At 45.9% G+C, this 16079-nt stretch overlaps 1 protein-coding gene across 1 annotated transcript; it reads left to right on the forward strand.

Annotated features, from left to right (window-relative positions):
* Window positions 3300–4145, forward strand: LOC109833089 (thaumatin-like protein). The gene is given in 2 exon segments (XM_020400642.1): window positions 3300–3619; window positions 3622–4145. Coding segments are annotated over 2 exon segments (576 nt in total). The 5' UTR covers window positions 3300–3364; the 3' UTR covers window positions 3943–4145.

Below are 16079 nucleotides of genomic sequence, written 5' to 3' on the forward strand. Positions count from 1 at the left end.
GTATGATTCAAACATGGTGTCAAGGGACACAAGCTATAGGATCCAGTTGATAGAAAGATTGTGCTGAGTAGGGACGTCACATTTGATGAGGCTTCTATCTTAAAGCTTTCCAGCTCTCATCAGGTGGAGAGCGACCCGACAGAGGAGATATCGCAGGTGGTGGAGATCGATGCAGCTCCACATTGTCCAAATGGTACAGTATCCATTAGAGTATCGACTGAGGTGACGCCAGGCGTGCACGACGGTGACACGGAGGATACGGGTACTGATGTGCAGGATCAGAGACTGATGACTCAGGTTCAGGATTCTATTACGGTTCTGAGACAGAGGAGAGACATATGAATGCCAACACGGTATACCGATACAGTAGTTGCATATGCACTTCTGATGGAGAGTATTGATGAGATGGTGCCTACTACATTCAGAGAGGCCAAGCAGAGCTCGGAGGCTGATTCGTGGCAGGTAGCTATGTAGGAAGAGATGGAGTCTCTTCACAAGAATGATACGTAGGAGCTTATTGAGCTTCCAAAGGAGCGGAAGGTAATTGGTTGTAAGTGGGTATACACGAAGAAGGAGGACATTGAGGGCACTCTATTGAGATTCAAAGCTAGGTTGGTTGCGAAGGGCTATGCACAGAAGGAAGGAATTGACTATAATTTTCTCTCAGGTGGTGAAGCACTCTTATATTTGGATTTTGCTAGATTTGGTGACACAGTTTGGTTTGGAGTGAGATCAGTTGGATGTGAAGATGGTATTTTTTCATGGTGATCTTGATGAAAAAATATATATGACTCAGCCATTGGGATTCTGAGCTACAGGGAAAGAAAAATTAGTTTGCAGATTAAAACAATCGATATACTGTTTGAAGCAGTCTCCTCGACAGTGGAATAAGCGATTCGATGATTTTATGATTGGTCATTCGTACACTCGGAGCTAGTTTGATCATTGCGTATATTTTCGTAAGTTAAAAGGAGGTGTGTACATCTATTTATTGCTCTATGTTGATGACATGTTGGTTGCCTCTATTTCCAGATCTACTATAGATGAGTTGAAGGCGCAGCTTTCAAAGGAGTTTGAGATGAAGGATTTGGGTGAGGTGAAATACATTTTAGGGATGGAGATCGGCAGAGACAAGAAGAAGGGCAAAAATTTATTTGACACATGTGTCTTATTTGAAGAATGTTCTACAGCGATTTCATGTTAGCATGGATACGAAGCCAGTTAGTGTACCATTGGGAGCTCATTTGAAACTTTCAGCTGACCTTTCACCGAAGACAGTTGAAGATAGAGAGTTGATGTCGAAGACTCCATATGCGAGCGTGGTTGGGAGCTTGATGTACGTGATGGTATGTACGAGACCAGATTTATCACAGGTGGTGAGCATGGTATCGAGATATATGCACGATCCAGGAGTGGATCATTAGGATGCCGTGAGATGGATTTTAAGGTACATTCGAGGTACACTCAATGTTGGTTTAGTTTATGAGCGGGACACTAGAGGTGGATAGTTGTGCATTGGCTATATTGATTCGAATTATATCGGGGATTTGGATAAGCGCCGGTTTACTACGGGGTATGTGTTCACTTTGACCCGTGCGTCGGTGTATTAGAGATGCACCTTACAGTCGATAATGGCTTTGTCTACGATAGAGACAGATTATATGGCGATTACGGAGGTTGTGAAGGAGGCTATTTGGCTTCGAGGACTTTTGGATGAACTTGGTATATCGCAGCAGTCCGTCACTATTCATTGTGATAGCATAAGTATTATCTATTTGACGAAAATCAGGTTTTTCATATGAGAACGAAGCACATTGACATTCGTTATCACTTCATTCGGGATGTTCTTGAAGATGGAGATGTAGAGATAGTGAAGGTCCACACGAAAGATAATCCGGCGGATATGCTCACAAAGGTGATTCCGAGCAACAAGTTTGATCATTATCGAAACTTGTTGCATATTCGTGATTGTTGAGGCTGTTGGCGGCCATTTGAGTGAACTACGTTCTGCTTGATTCCTTGGGCAAGAGGATACGTAGGCAGTCATTTAGATGCAGCCGGTTTGTATTAGTTGATTTTGATGGGGTGAGATTGTTTGGACTCTCGTTCGGGTTCCCGGCGTATTGTGGATTGAGTCTGTTGTCGTGAATTGTTTCACGGCGTACTGGACACAATAAGTGAGACATTTGGTTGCTTTGGTGTCAGCTCAGTTTTGGGAAAACTTCGCCGAGGTGAAGAATTGTGAACGCGGGTGGGGACCACGAGTGGGAGCAGCACCCACGTGAAGAAGAGAACACGTGAACGAATGCCCACAAAGGCCCACCCGAGATCACCCGATTTGTTCGTGCTTATAAATGCACGCCAAAGCATGTGCTAGGGTTAAGGGCAAGTACGAAAGTGCAAAGGGGGATTTTTTTCGACTGTGGGTGTGCGCAAGGCAGAAGAAAATTTGGCGGCTGCAGGAGAAAAAGTGTGCAGGCAGAGGGAAAAGCCGCCGACTGTGCAAGGGCCCCTTTTGAGAGAGATATTTGTGTGAGGGATTTGAGAGCTTGGTTGAGGGTTTAAGTTGTGTGATTGTAAACCCTAGTTGTATTCTATCCCTCTAATAGTAGATCTCCCCCCTCGCCCCGTGGACGTAGGAAATTTGCCGAGCCACGTAAAATTAGTTTGTCTCGCTTTTGTATGATTTGTAATAGCTTACTTAGGTTCCCTCAACAGGTCAGTCCTAGAACTGATGAGCGGAGGAGCTGATATCCCACTTTGTTGAGATATTTTGCTTAAGGTTCTTGTTTCCTTGGTGAAACTAGAATTCTTATTGCGACCTGACTCTCTTGTTGTGCTGCCGAGGTGCTGTCGAAATTTCTGTTGCGCACAACATACTGGTCCTTGCTTGCTTTGACAGTTCCAATAATTATTTCCATGTCATGAGAGAAGCACATGACTAAAGTAATTAGCTTAATCCCCTAAAACTCAATACAAACGAGATGACACATCCACAGAAAAAATTCTAATTAGTCTTTGCGTGTAGAAATTGGAAACTGAATACCTACATTAATTACAACTTTTGCAAATAAAATATAAAGAAAGTTCTAACATGAAGACTAGTTCTAACATGAAGACTAGTCCACGAACTCGTACCTTATTCCACAAAGGCTTAGACTTTCCACAAATCGAGATTATCCCATGGACTGATGGACACCATCCAAATTATCCCTATAAATACCTGCCCATTCCCCTCCTCCAGACTCATCTAACTCAAAAACAACACACAACCAATCATGGCCTATCTCAAGTTTCACCTCCCTCCTCCTCCCCCTGTCCTCCTCCTGCCCTCGCCTCCGCCGCACCTTCACCGTCACCAACAATGCACTACACCGTCTGGGCCGCTGCAGTTGCCGGGGGGCGGTCGCCGCCTGCGACCCAACCAATCCTGGCCCTCACCGTCGCCCCCGGTACACCGGGTGCCGCATCTGGGGCGAACCGGCTGCTCCTTCGACCCCTCTGGCCCGGCCATTGCCAGACCGGTGACTGCGGCGGTCTCCTTGCCTGCACGCCTACGGCTTCCCCTCCCGACACCTCGCAGAATTCGCGCCTGAACCAGTACGCCGGCCAGGACTTCTCTACGACATCTCCCTCGTCGACGGCTTCAACATCCCCATGGACTTCTCCCCGACGTCCGGAAATTGCCACGACATCCGGTGCACCGCGGACATCAACGGTCAGTGCCCGGCGGAGCTGAAGGCACCCGGGGGGTGTAACAACCCGTGCACCGTGTTCAAGACCAATGAGTACTGCTGCACTTCGGGAGGCTGTGGGCCCACGGACTATTCCAAGTTTTTCAAGCAGAGGTGCCCTGATGCGTACAGTTACCCCAAGGATGACGCTACCAGCACTTTTACTTGTCCCAGTGGGGCTGATTACAGGGTTGTGTTCTGCCCTTGATCGAGCTTACTCAGATGTTGTGTGAGCAATCAAACTATGGTTAATTTGTACGTAGCTCATTAAGAACGGAATAAGGTCGCATGTAAGCTCTACTTGAGCCATCTAATAAGTGACGTTACGAAGGATTTGTAGGCGTGTGCTGTACACTTGTTTAATTTACTTCTACGTACGTATGAATAATACTATTCTAGCTAGTTAATTAATTAGTGTCATTTGAGTCACAATTTTCTCTCTAGCTAAGGTTATATATATAGGTTATTTAATTGACAAAAAAAGTTTGATCAATTTGAAGCCACTAGAATTAATGAATTGGAGCTTAATTAAATGAAATTATATTAATTAATGATGCGTACGTCATGCTTCGTTTTCTTACAAATTGCACGCTAGATAGGTTTCATGTCGCCTACTAGTGTGGGCTCAGATTCGTGACATGTACTCAAGAGCCAATTAATGCATTTGTGTTGAGCGTTCCTTTGCTTTGACATTTTCAATTATTGCGTGTGGAATTCAGAAACTAATGGCTACTTGCATTGCCACATTTTGCCAAGAAAATTAATATGAAGAGAATTCTAATGAAGATTAGTCCACGACTGTGTGCAGATCATGTTGATTCGAGATGGAGAAATTCGATATCGTTCTGAAATGTAAAAAAAATGATCAGCTGGATAATGTGTTGATTTGCTAACAACAGATTAATGCGGTTTTGTTTTAAAAAAAATCTTAATCAAATACACGAAATTAAGTTTATATTCCTAATCTAGCTAGACCGGCAACTCCTAGCTAGACCTTATACATATATGCCTTCACTTCTCTAACAAATATGACTAAGGTGGATCACGCTGATATTTTATAATTTATAAACATGGATGGTGATATGCATTTTTCTTTTGTTTTTTATTGCTAAATTTGAAAATAGGTTAATTGCACATAGACCCCTATAGGTGTGGACGCGTTTTTTGCGGCTAGTGGAGGCCACGAACGTGGCACATGAACTTGGCACGTGGGGACCCATGAGGTGGAGAATTTTGTTTCTCAGGCCCACCCGACTTTGTGCTTATAAATACACAAAGTCGGTTCCTAGGTTTTTGGGCAGTGCGGGAGAACAAAAACAGGAGGCTGTGATTGTTTTCGGCATACTATTGAGGGTGCAGAAGTTTTTCGTTGGCGGCTGATTTGTGTGTGCAGGCGCAGAGCAAAGGAGTTTTGTGAAGAAAGAGAAAATAATTGGAGGCTGACCTTTTCTTGTGAAGAAAAGCAAGGAGCCTATTTGAGGGTTTAGATTGTGAGAGTTGTAAACCCATTGTATTCTTTTTCTCTTTAATAGTAGATTTCCCCCTCCTTGCCCCGTGGACGTAGGCAGTTTGCCGAACCACGTAAAATTGGTTGTTTGAGTTTTGTGGCCATTGTAATAGTTTTAGGATCCCTCGACGCGCAGTCCTAGAGCTGACGAGAGGAAGAGCAAATATCCCACTTTGATGGGATATTAGGCTTCAGATTCTTGTTCCCTTTGAGAAACAAGAATTCTTATCGATCTTTCTCTCTTATTGTGCACCAGAAACTCTGCCGAAATTTCCGCTGCGCACAACATGTGATTCTTGTTCTTGCTTCTTGTTTTCAACATTCACCATCTCCCATCTATTTATAGGGAGGATATGCCTCTTGGGTACACCACATTCATTGCATGAGGAAGTCCAAAGACTAGTCATTCCTTTTCCCAATGCACGGGGAAAGACAATCTATCAATGCATGCATGTAGTCAACCACAAATTCTCCATGAATTAAATCCATATTAATTCATCATGGGGATGGACCATATTCCCATCAAGTACATCACTTTCAGTTTTCGTCACAGCCATATTTGTTAACGCTGACACATCAATGTTGACTTTAGCCATCCAGACGTACGTGGATGTGCCGGAAAAAAGGAAAAAAGAACTTTTTATTTACGAAGTACTTTGACAATGTAATTTACAAATAAAACCCAGAAAAAGAGCAATGCCGCCTTTTATTGTTACAGTAATAATGCACATACAATCAATCAATGCAGTCACAAAATAAGTATACAAGTTCCTTTATTCAACGTAGATGAGTAAGCCCCTTAAGGCTTTGAAACCGCCATTAAGACCTCAGCCTATTACAAGTGATCTCGTAGATAACCCGAAGAATACTTTTATGATGCTCTTCTTCAGGCAATTTGAGTAACTTCGCAACTTTAGAGAATGACATGTGATGCTTTAGATTAGCTTCTTCTTTTGTGTCAGATTCAACATCTTTGTGTAGCTTCGGAGGCGATAATGCCCATTGCATTGCCCATATCGCCAGTGGACGCATGTAGCAGAGAGACCTGTATTCACCCTTTGCATTCCAGGCTTCAGGGGTTTGAAAAGAGTACCTATCAAAAAGTGAAGAATTGGTGAGCATTGCAAGTGAATCAAAAGGAAAGATCATTATGAAGTATTAAAGATAATTTTGGATAATATCAAAGTTAAAAATACATCATCTAGTTGAATATAACAGGAGCTTTGATAAAGTTTCCGGTAACTAATACCGACAAAGTTAAAAATACATCATCTAGTTGAATATAACAGGAGCTTTGATAAAGTTTCCGGTAACTAATACCGACAAAGTTAAAAATACATCATCTAGTTGAATATAACAGGAGCTTTGATAAAGTTTCCGGTAACATGCCAGATCCTTGGGATAGGAAGAATTCACATAAAGATGTTTGACGGGACTGTTAGAGAGTTAAACGATGTGAGATATGTTCCTTCTTTGAGGAAGAACTTGATCTCGATTGGAGCTTTGGTTGGAGAGGGTCTGAAGGTTCGTGTTGAGGATATGGTGTAGGCATCGAAAATTGCCTATAGGTCTCCACCAATGGCTCAGTGTTAAGGAACGACAATGAACGTCACCATCCGATCCATAGGAGTTCGATTGACGTCGATGAACGATTGAAGTGAATCGACGAACTACGTGAGCCGATAGAATTTCGGAATAACGGAGGCACGGGCCAATCGGGAACCCTGCGATGTTCACAAAAAGAACAATGCCCTTCATATCTCGATCACTCTACAGATAATCCAACCATCGGAGCGGATAGAACTCTTCGTCAAGCTTCCGACGCACTTGGAATCACTCAAATCCGAGTTCGGACGAAGAATTTACGGCGGAAACAATCAAACGTACACAACGGAGCGTCTCAGGCTGAACTGGGACACCCGAGGTGTCTCGGGAAAGTCGAAACACCCCAGGGGTGTCTAGGCAAAGCCTAGACACCCCAGGGGTGTCTCGGCCAAGCCGAGACACCCCAGGGGTGTCTAGGCTTTGCCTAGACACCCCGAGGGTGTCTAGGCTTTTCCTAGACACCCCAGGGGTGTCCCAACGCCCTATGTACCCCCATGCCTATAAATAGGAACCTTAGGGCCTCATTTTGGAGGATCTGGATTTTTGGAGAGTTGGCGAAGCCCTGCTGCAGTGAAGAGTGGTCGAGCGCTTCAACACAAGAAAGGTCTTCATCAGATTGCATCACCCGTGTCCGTTCCTTAGCATTACCCTTCGCCGGTAATCCTAAGAAGAGCAAATATCTCGTTTTAGCCGAGATAGGCGCTTCAAGTTTCTAGATCTCCTCGCGGATCGACGAAGCTCTGCCCGATTTTTTCTGGATCAGATCTGATTGCCAGGTAGTCCACGGATATCGACGTCCCCATCACAGGCCAAAGACCCACGCAAGCAAGAGACGATAAACGGATCTTGCGTTTATTTTCAAGAAAGTTGTAATTTTTATTTTTGTTATTTGAATTCATTTGTATTTCATTGTAACGATCAAAGTTGTAATGAATGCAGCAATGAATACAGCGACTTTTTCCGCAAACAAGCTGGCGACCACAGTGGGAGCAAACGGCCTCGCTGCCGAGGCTGTCGTGACGCAACCGGCATTCAAGATCCGGGTGAATGAAGAGATCGAATACGAGTTCGATCGACAAAAGTTTGAAGAGTACCTCTCTTCCTCCTCCTCCAGATCCGCCTCTCCGAACAGGCGCAGGAAGGCATCCTCTTCCAGAAATGTTCGCGGGACCTTCGGCTCGAAGATCCAAGATCCCATTGCCGTCGCTGCGCCCGCACCACGCGACGTTCCCGCGTCGTCCAACGTGGTCGAGACCACACATCCGGACTTCTCCTCCGCCGAGGAGATGGCTACTGAAGACGCTCCAGCATTGTCAAAGAGAGCACGCCAAAGACGGCGTCAACGCCTTGCTCGTCAGCTGGCCAAGGCTTTGGAGCCGATGGACGGGATCCGCTCGCACCTTGCTTGCGCATGTCCGGACCCTTGTGCGAAAAGCACAAGAAATGCAAAAGGAAGAGGCAGTTAAGAGATCGCCGAGATCCAAACAAGTTTGGGTGCCAAAAGCCAAATCAGCGCCTAAGGCAAAAGCAGGTGACGTTGCTTTTCGGCCTTCGTCAACTGTAGATCCCGAACCTCCAGTAAAGCCCTACCGCAACGTGGATTTCCCCAAGTTTAGGATTCCTCTGAAGGATCGTATCGGTGCCCTACCCGAGAATCGAGGAAAAGCGCTTGTTAAGGAAAGCTGGAGATCGTTGAAGGATCTTCGAGCCAACATCCGGATTGGGGGTCGTACGCGACCTCCTAACAAATTAATTTCTGCAACGGCCCGCTTGGCGGTGCGTGCAGAAAATCAGGAGCCCGTTAAGGTTTCACCCTCACAAATGTGTGATTCCAAACGTGTGACTCCCGTAGATACCAACAAGGCAATGTTTACTCAGAGGAAAACGCGTCAGACAGACGAACGAGTTATACCTGAGAGTCTATGTAAACAGCCGATAGGTTACTCCGACCGCAACGTCGATGAGTTGTACTATCGGGCTGGAGGTACGAATAAATCTCGAAAGAGAAGTACCCGGGAAGCGGACTCTCACTGTCCATGTATCAAAATTATCAGGGTAGTATTATCAACGTGTAGCTGCCCCAAGACCGCTCCGCAGAGGGTCTCGATATTCGAGAGAATCTCCGATGGAACGACGAAGCCCAAATCGAGGCGTTTCCACCAAAGAGGATCGGTTGTTCGAGATGATGAATTCCCAGAGGTTACCGTCAATATGGTTGATAAGGGAAAATCTCCGATTGTTTCAAGTGGTTCCAACCCTGATTTCTCTCCAAGAAGAAGAATCAATTCGGGAATGGCTCAGCTTCAACTAGAAGCCGTCGGATATAGCAATTACCAGGGGATCCATGAAGGAATCCATTCCGATGACGAACTCTTAGATTCTTATTCCGCATTCGCCTCCGACGATACAACGTCTAGCATAGGGCAAGCTCGAGAAGTGTTCATGGTCAACACCGAGCAAATAGCCAAAATCATTGAGGATGCTCTAGCTAAGCAGAAAGAAGCATTCAAAATCGAAATGGAAATGGCTATGCAGGAGATGAGACAAATGCACGACCAACAAATCCGAGCTTTGTCAAATCAGCTAGTTGAATCCAGCCGTCGCACCCAGAACGCCGCAGTTGACAGCGATCCGGAAGTGGACGAAATCATCATGGCCGACGTACCGCCCAAAAATACTGGGGGTGGCCCCATTAAAAATAACGACGCTGGGGGTGGACCCACCAATGATGATAACACTGGGGGTAGTCGTATTATCCTCTCGAAAATTGTCCAAAACAGGATATAGATGAGGCCGAAAGGATGAAGGATCTCGAAAGAAAAATTGACGCCCTGATGTCTGCTCGAGAGGTGAAGAAGACCGGCATTCCGTGTCCTTACCCGAAAGAGTGGGATTCGATCCCGTATCCGGCGAAATTCAACCTGATCAACTTCACGCCGTTCGACGGGAAAGGTTCCCCCACTCAGCACCTGATCTATTTCAAGTCCCATTTAGGAGTGATCTCTGGCAACGAGCCTCTGATGGTCCGGTCATTTGTTGGCACCCTTCGCGGGCCCGCCTTCGATTGGTACTGCCGTCTCAAGCCCGGAAGCATCAACAGCTGGGAGGACCTGGAGAGCATGTTCCTCGCTCATTTCTTCGAGGATGATGCAGAAGTGTGGATCAAAACACTCTTCGATGAGAAACAAAAAGACGGAGAGTCGGTGGATACCTTCATCAAACGCTTCCACAATCAGGCAATGAACTGCAAGGATCCCGTCACGGAAGAGTTCGTCTTGCAAACCTGTCATAATAACTTGTCCGTTAACATCTTGGACGTTATGGGAGTAGAGCCGCTCAATACCTGGAGAGAGTTGAAGGTGCGCGGAGAACAGGCCGAACGCTTCCTCAGAAGGAGGAAGGTCGAAAGAAACCAACCGATGGTTAACCCTCTGAATTCGAGTCTCGTGTCTCATGATGAAGGGAAGGCACCCACAACAGTTATTGACGATAATCAAACGTCACAACAACAGGTCCGAAGACAACAGAAGAATTCGGATCCAAGGCTCCAAAAAGAGTACTCATTCAAGGACGAGGACGTTCCAGCCATCTTCGAGTCCCTTCTTGAAAACAACAAGATCAAGCTGCCACCCATCACGAATCAGGAGGAAGCTGACAATACTGCAGATCCGAAGTACTGCGCGTACCACAGGAGGATCCTTCATCCCACCAAGGCTTGCTTTACTTTAAAGAATAGCATCCAAACATTGGTTGAAGCCGGCGTCATAACGCTAGGATAAGCCAAATAAGAACGGCAACACTGCATTCCGAAGAGTATACGAGTATATCACTGCTTCTCAATCCTCCCACAGGTGCAGTGAGGTTAAACTGCTCTCTACATACTCCAATAGGGGTATATGAGTCTAAACTGGTTTCCCCACTTTTGAAGGGAAGTTCATATAGAATATTACGCTAATGATTCTTAAGGATAAGCCGGTCAGGTAACTGAAATAATATGCCGACTCGTTCCGCAGAGGAAGCTGGGGTGGACGATTTATATAACGGGAATTCCTAGAAATCATATATTGCTCAAGGATAACGCTGAAGCATAGGCGATTGAGGATAACGAACCTCCTCGTTACATACCCCAGTTTTGCAAGAAAGTTTGGGGGTGGATAATTTCGTGTAACGGGAAGTTTCCCGAAAGAATGTTAATACTCTTAGGGATCACCCGATGCAATACGAACAAAGTGATGACACTAAGTCCCCTACCGGTCAGACTAATTGACGGTGGGACCACCAAGTTCTATCAAGTTCAATCCATTAATTCTGCTATGTTCGTGCACTCAACACTTTCATAGTTAGAGTCCGATATAATCTGTCCAAGAGCGCTTCATAGGCAGTTAGGACGACAACCAGAAATCTCCTCTCGGATTCCCCCAAGTGAACGAGAGTCCACAAATCGAGGCGATCAAACCTTCCTACAGTTAGGATCGTCTCAAACGACTCCCCAGTTGTCAACCTTCTACAGTTAGGACCCCAGTCAAAATCCCGGCTCTCGATTCCTCCATATGAAACGAGAGGTCCACCTTGCAAATCGAGTGATCAAACCTTCCTACAGTTAGGGTCATCTCAAACTCCCAGCTTGTCAAACGCTCTTCCTAGTTAGGACCAAAAACGCATAAATTCACTCGCGATAAACGAGAAATTTATCTTTAGTTGCGGTTAATGGCAAACCTTCCGAGCAGTTAGGAATCTTTCGATATCTTTTCGATTCTCGGGGTGGAGATCCCACTCCAGTTTTTTCAGCACTTTAACGGATTCTGAGGGTGGAGATCGCCACCCGGATCTGCCTTTGCTAACTGGAGATAGAATATAAAATTCTTCATCTTCAGCTTGGGAGATAGGAATATAAAATTCTTCCTCTCCCGCATCGGTTCGTCCTTGCCGCCAAGAGAAGAACAGTACTTTTTCAACCCTCAAAATCCGTGGGCCTCACAGGTACGGAAGGAAAAAAAAATTTTTTTTTTTTATCGGCCCGAATCTAAGTAGGGATAAGTGCCAATGCATAACACGCGTTGCTGGTTTTAGTCTTTCACCGATTGAAGAAGAGCACCAGAATTCGCAGTCTGTGGAATTTCATCAGCCGAACGCTAAGGAGGGATGATCAGCGTCGTAATACGCGTTGCCGTTAGTCTTGACCGTAAAAGAAAGGACAAAAGACCAAACATATTCAACATTGTGGCTAGGTTGTTTATTAATAACACCATAATCCGTGGCCTCCACGCACGGGAATTATCCCGAATCCTAAGTAAGGATAAGCCAACGCCTAACACGCGCTGCCCGGTTTAGTCTTCACGCGATTGAAAAAGACACGCAGACGATAAATTCTGGGACTTTCATGCCCGAATCCTAAGTAGGGATGAGTCCAACCTAAATACGGTTGCCGGATGCCATATTCCCCGTAAGAAATGCGAAGTCTATGTATTCGAAATCATAGCATTAAAGTCTACGAGAAATCAATTCTCTTAGCACAACGTTAAGAATACGAATAGCAAACATGTAAAACGGGTTTTTAATAATTCACTATGCTAGCCGCGATTTCAACAAGGTAATCGGTAAAGGCAATGTCAAACCCGTTGATGGCTGGGGTTTGCCAAAAAATCCCAAAGTCTATGTCTAAACCACAGCTTGCCGGTTTAGTTCTTTTAGCCGATTGAAGAAGACACCAGAATCGCGAGCTGGGAATTTTTATCCCGAATCCTAAGTAATGGATATTAGTCAGCGCCTAACACGCGTTGCCGGTAGTCTATTCGCCGTGAGAAAGACGAAGTCTACGTATTCAATGTCGTAGTCACTAAAAGAGTTTAACATCCTTTTAGCAGCAACGTTATGTGGCAGAACGGATCTAAACAATCGGGCCATGCTAGCGCCGACTGAACGGTAGTCCGGTAAAGCTGGCATCAAAACGCCGTTGATAGGGCTGAAGAATTTGCCAAAAAATTCTTTAATAAAATGCGAGTCATTTGATGCATCAAGGCTCTGTTAGTTGTCTTCGTGACTCGATTATCCAACCACATTAAAGATCCACCGAAATGCAGATGAATCAGCTTTAACAGTTGGTCCTGCAACCCCGAAACTTGGGAGCGCGGACGTGCCGTGTTCTAATACTAAGAGCTTAGCTTGTATACCCAGTAATACGTACGAGTATAAACTGTGTCAACGTTCGACGATTGCGGAAGCCTTAGGTCAACCTAGCCGTCACGGCGTAACCAAGTCAACGCCAAGTCAACGCGTTGCGCGCAAAAGTGCCACGTTCGACGATTCGGAACGCCTAGGGTGCAACGCCGGTCCACTGCGTAACCCTAGGTCCAACACTATCAACCGGCGTTGCGACGCAAAGTCAACGATCGAACGATTCGAAACCACTAGGTGCAACGCCGGGTCACGCGTAATCCTAGATTGCAACGCCAGTCCAAAACGCCGTTGCAACCAAAAAATCAACATATTGGATCCGAAACGCCTAAGTCAGCAAATATGATGGAGGGTAGTTTCAAAAGTCAACTCAATGACAACAAGCCCAAACTCCAATTCATCAGCTGTAGACTCTCGAGACTTTCCGACGATGGCCATAGCGATAAACGCAGCGCCGGAAAGACTTCGGGTCTATCGTGCAAAGCATCGAATAGACCAGAATCGAAGGAGCCAGAGAGTTGAAGCTAACTGGCAGTCCTTTTACGCGCGACTGAAATGCTAGACCAATCACATCCCATAAGTATTCGCAGCATCTGCTATAAAAGAAACGAGTCCAGAACGCTTTGGAGGGGGTATCTGTAGTGCATCGAATAATTGCCTATAGGTCTCCACGAATGGCCTCAAAGTGTTAAGGACGAGCAATGAACGTCACCCCATCCGATCACCAGGAGATTCGATTGAATGTCGATGAAGATTTGAAGTGAATCGACGAACTACGTGAGCCGATAGAATTTCGGAATACACGGAGGGGCACGGGCCAAATCGGGAACCCGGCGATGTTCACAAAAAAGAACAATGGCCTTCAATATCTCGATCAACTCTGCAGAATAATCCAACATCGGAGGGCGGAATGAACTCTTCGTCAAAAAGCTTTCGACGTACTTGAATCACTCAAATCCGAGTTCGGACGAAGAATTTACGGCGGAAAAATCAACGTACACAACGGGAGGCGTCATCAGGCTGAACTGGGACACGGTCCCGGGGTGTCTGCGGGAAAGTCGAAACACCCCAGAGGGTGTCTAGCAAAGCCAAGCCCCCAGGGGTGTCTCGGCTTGGCCGAAGAGCACCCCAAGGGTGTCTGCAGGCAAGCCGAGACACCGCCATGGTGTCTAGGCTTTGCCTAGACACCCCGAGGGTGTCTAGGCTTTTTCCTAGACACCGCGCAGGGGTGTCCCAGACGCCCTATGTACCCCCAATGCCTAATAAATAGGAACTTAGGGCCTCATTTTGGAAGGATCTGCATTTTGGAGAGTTGGCGAAGCCTCTGCATGAAGTGAAAGAGTGGTCGAGCGCTTCAACAGCAAGAGAGGTCTTCATTCAGATTGCATCAGCCCCGAGTCCGTTCCTTAGCAATTACCTTGCCCGGACCTAAGAAAGAACAGAATATCTCGTTTTAGCGAGATAGGCGCTTCAAGTTTCTAAGATCATCTGCTCCGGATGCGACGAAGCTCTGCGCGATTTTTCTGGATCAGATCTGATTGCCAGGTAGTCCCGGATATGCGACGTCGCCATCACAGCCAAGACGCCACGGCAAAGGCAGAGACGATAAACGGCATGTTGCGTTTATTTTCAAGAAGTTGTAATTTTTTATTTTTTTGTATTTGACATTCATTTGTAACGGTTTGAAGTTTTCTATGAAATCAATGATGAAGGCAACTTTCCCTCGAAAACACATGGTTTCTCGAGATTGCGAGAGACTCTCGGTATTTTGATGAAGGGGCGTCAGGAGAAATAACCCTGTATTACTTGACTGGAGGTATAGTGGCAGGTGAGAGCTGGGCGACTTCTGATTGATTCGACTAGAACTGCGGCCATTTGGGGCTTTGGCCCATTCTATGTATTAGATTCGCTCGCATAGATTGAAAGAGGGTGTAAAGACCTGCAATTTAAAAGTCGCAGTGAACATGTTGATGTGATAACAAGAAGACCGAGTGAAGTTTTGACACCTCTATTCACGCGTGCTAGAAACAGGGGTCCCCCGTTCTAAGAGGAGTTCACAATGAGACGTTGGGGCCTTCCAAGGGAGCATCATTGGGCAGCTAATAGAAGTTTGGTTTCCTTTGTTGGTGCATGTTCTAGGTGTGTTTGGGTTGCAACCCAATCCCCTTTGGAGAACAGTCCTCAGTAGTATCAACAAGATTGAAGAAGTGTGTGATAGACAGAAAGGTGAAGGTAGCTCCATTCTGGTGGGAGTACAAGATGGACATGTTTCTGTATTGGAGCCGAGGCTCACGGGCATTTCGAGACACTTCGTTGGAAAGGAAATCTTGGGGGCCACTAAATAGGGTGACAAATTTGGAGAACCGTCTTTCTGAGGGGGGGGAAATCCGTTTTGTTGGTCGAGCAATGGTTTGCCAGAAGAGTTTTTGGACATTGAGAGGCTTCGAATAAAAATTTTTGGGTCATCCTATTAAAGAGTTGTCACTGCTGTGATTGGAGTTATAACTCTAACTTGGAAGAGTAGGTCTATTGTGTACTTTGGTGAGGCGCTTCGATGAGGGAGCTAATTGACTCTGCAGCAGGTGGAGAGTTTTGGACAGACCTTAGAGGTATCGCAGCGGGTGGAGATTGATGCTACTGTCCACATTGGGTGGGGGATTTTCCCACACATACTCGCAGGTCATTCCTGGCATTGGTTGGGATTCCGCTGAAGGTGACCAGGGTGGAAAGTCATTTGGAATTCGGATGCAAGATGATGAGTTGGATATTTGATTCGAGTGCAGCTGACAGACATAGTTGGATTACTGCCATTGGTTCGCGCTGCAGGTGGAGGTGTTTGAGGCCATTGAGGTACTATCACCGCAAGGTTGATGATATTGGGAAGGTTGGCGACTCTTTATTGGTGAGTACGTTCGCAGCGCATTTGGTGAACTACGTTCGGCTTGATTGCTTGGCAAGAGGATCGTAGGCAGTGCTTTCCGAGCAGCAGGTTTGGATTTTGATGGGGTGAGATCGATTTGGTGGTAGTATACTGACCTTTGGAGAGTGTTTGCACTCTC

The sequence above is a fragment of the Asparagus officinalis genome, chromosome 3 (genome assembly GCF_001876935.1).
Source record: "Asparagus officinalis chromosome 3, Aspof.V1, whole genome shotgun sequence".
In the NCBI taxonomy this organism is placed as follows: Eukaryota; Viridiplantae; Streptophyta; class Magnoliopsida; order Asparagales; family Asparagaceae; genus Asparagus; species Asparagus officinalis.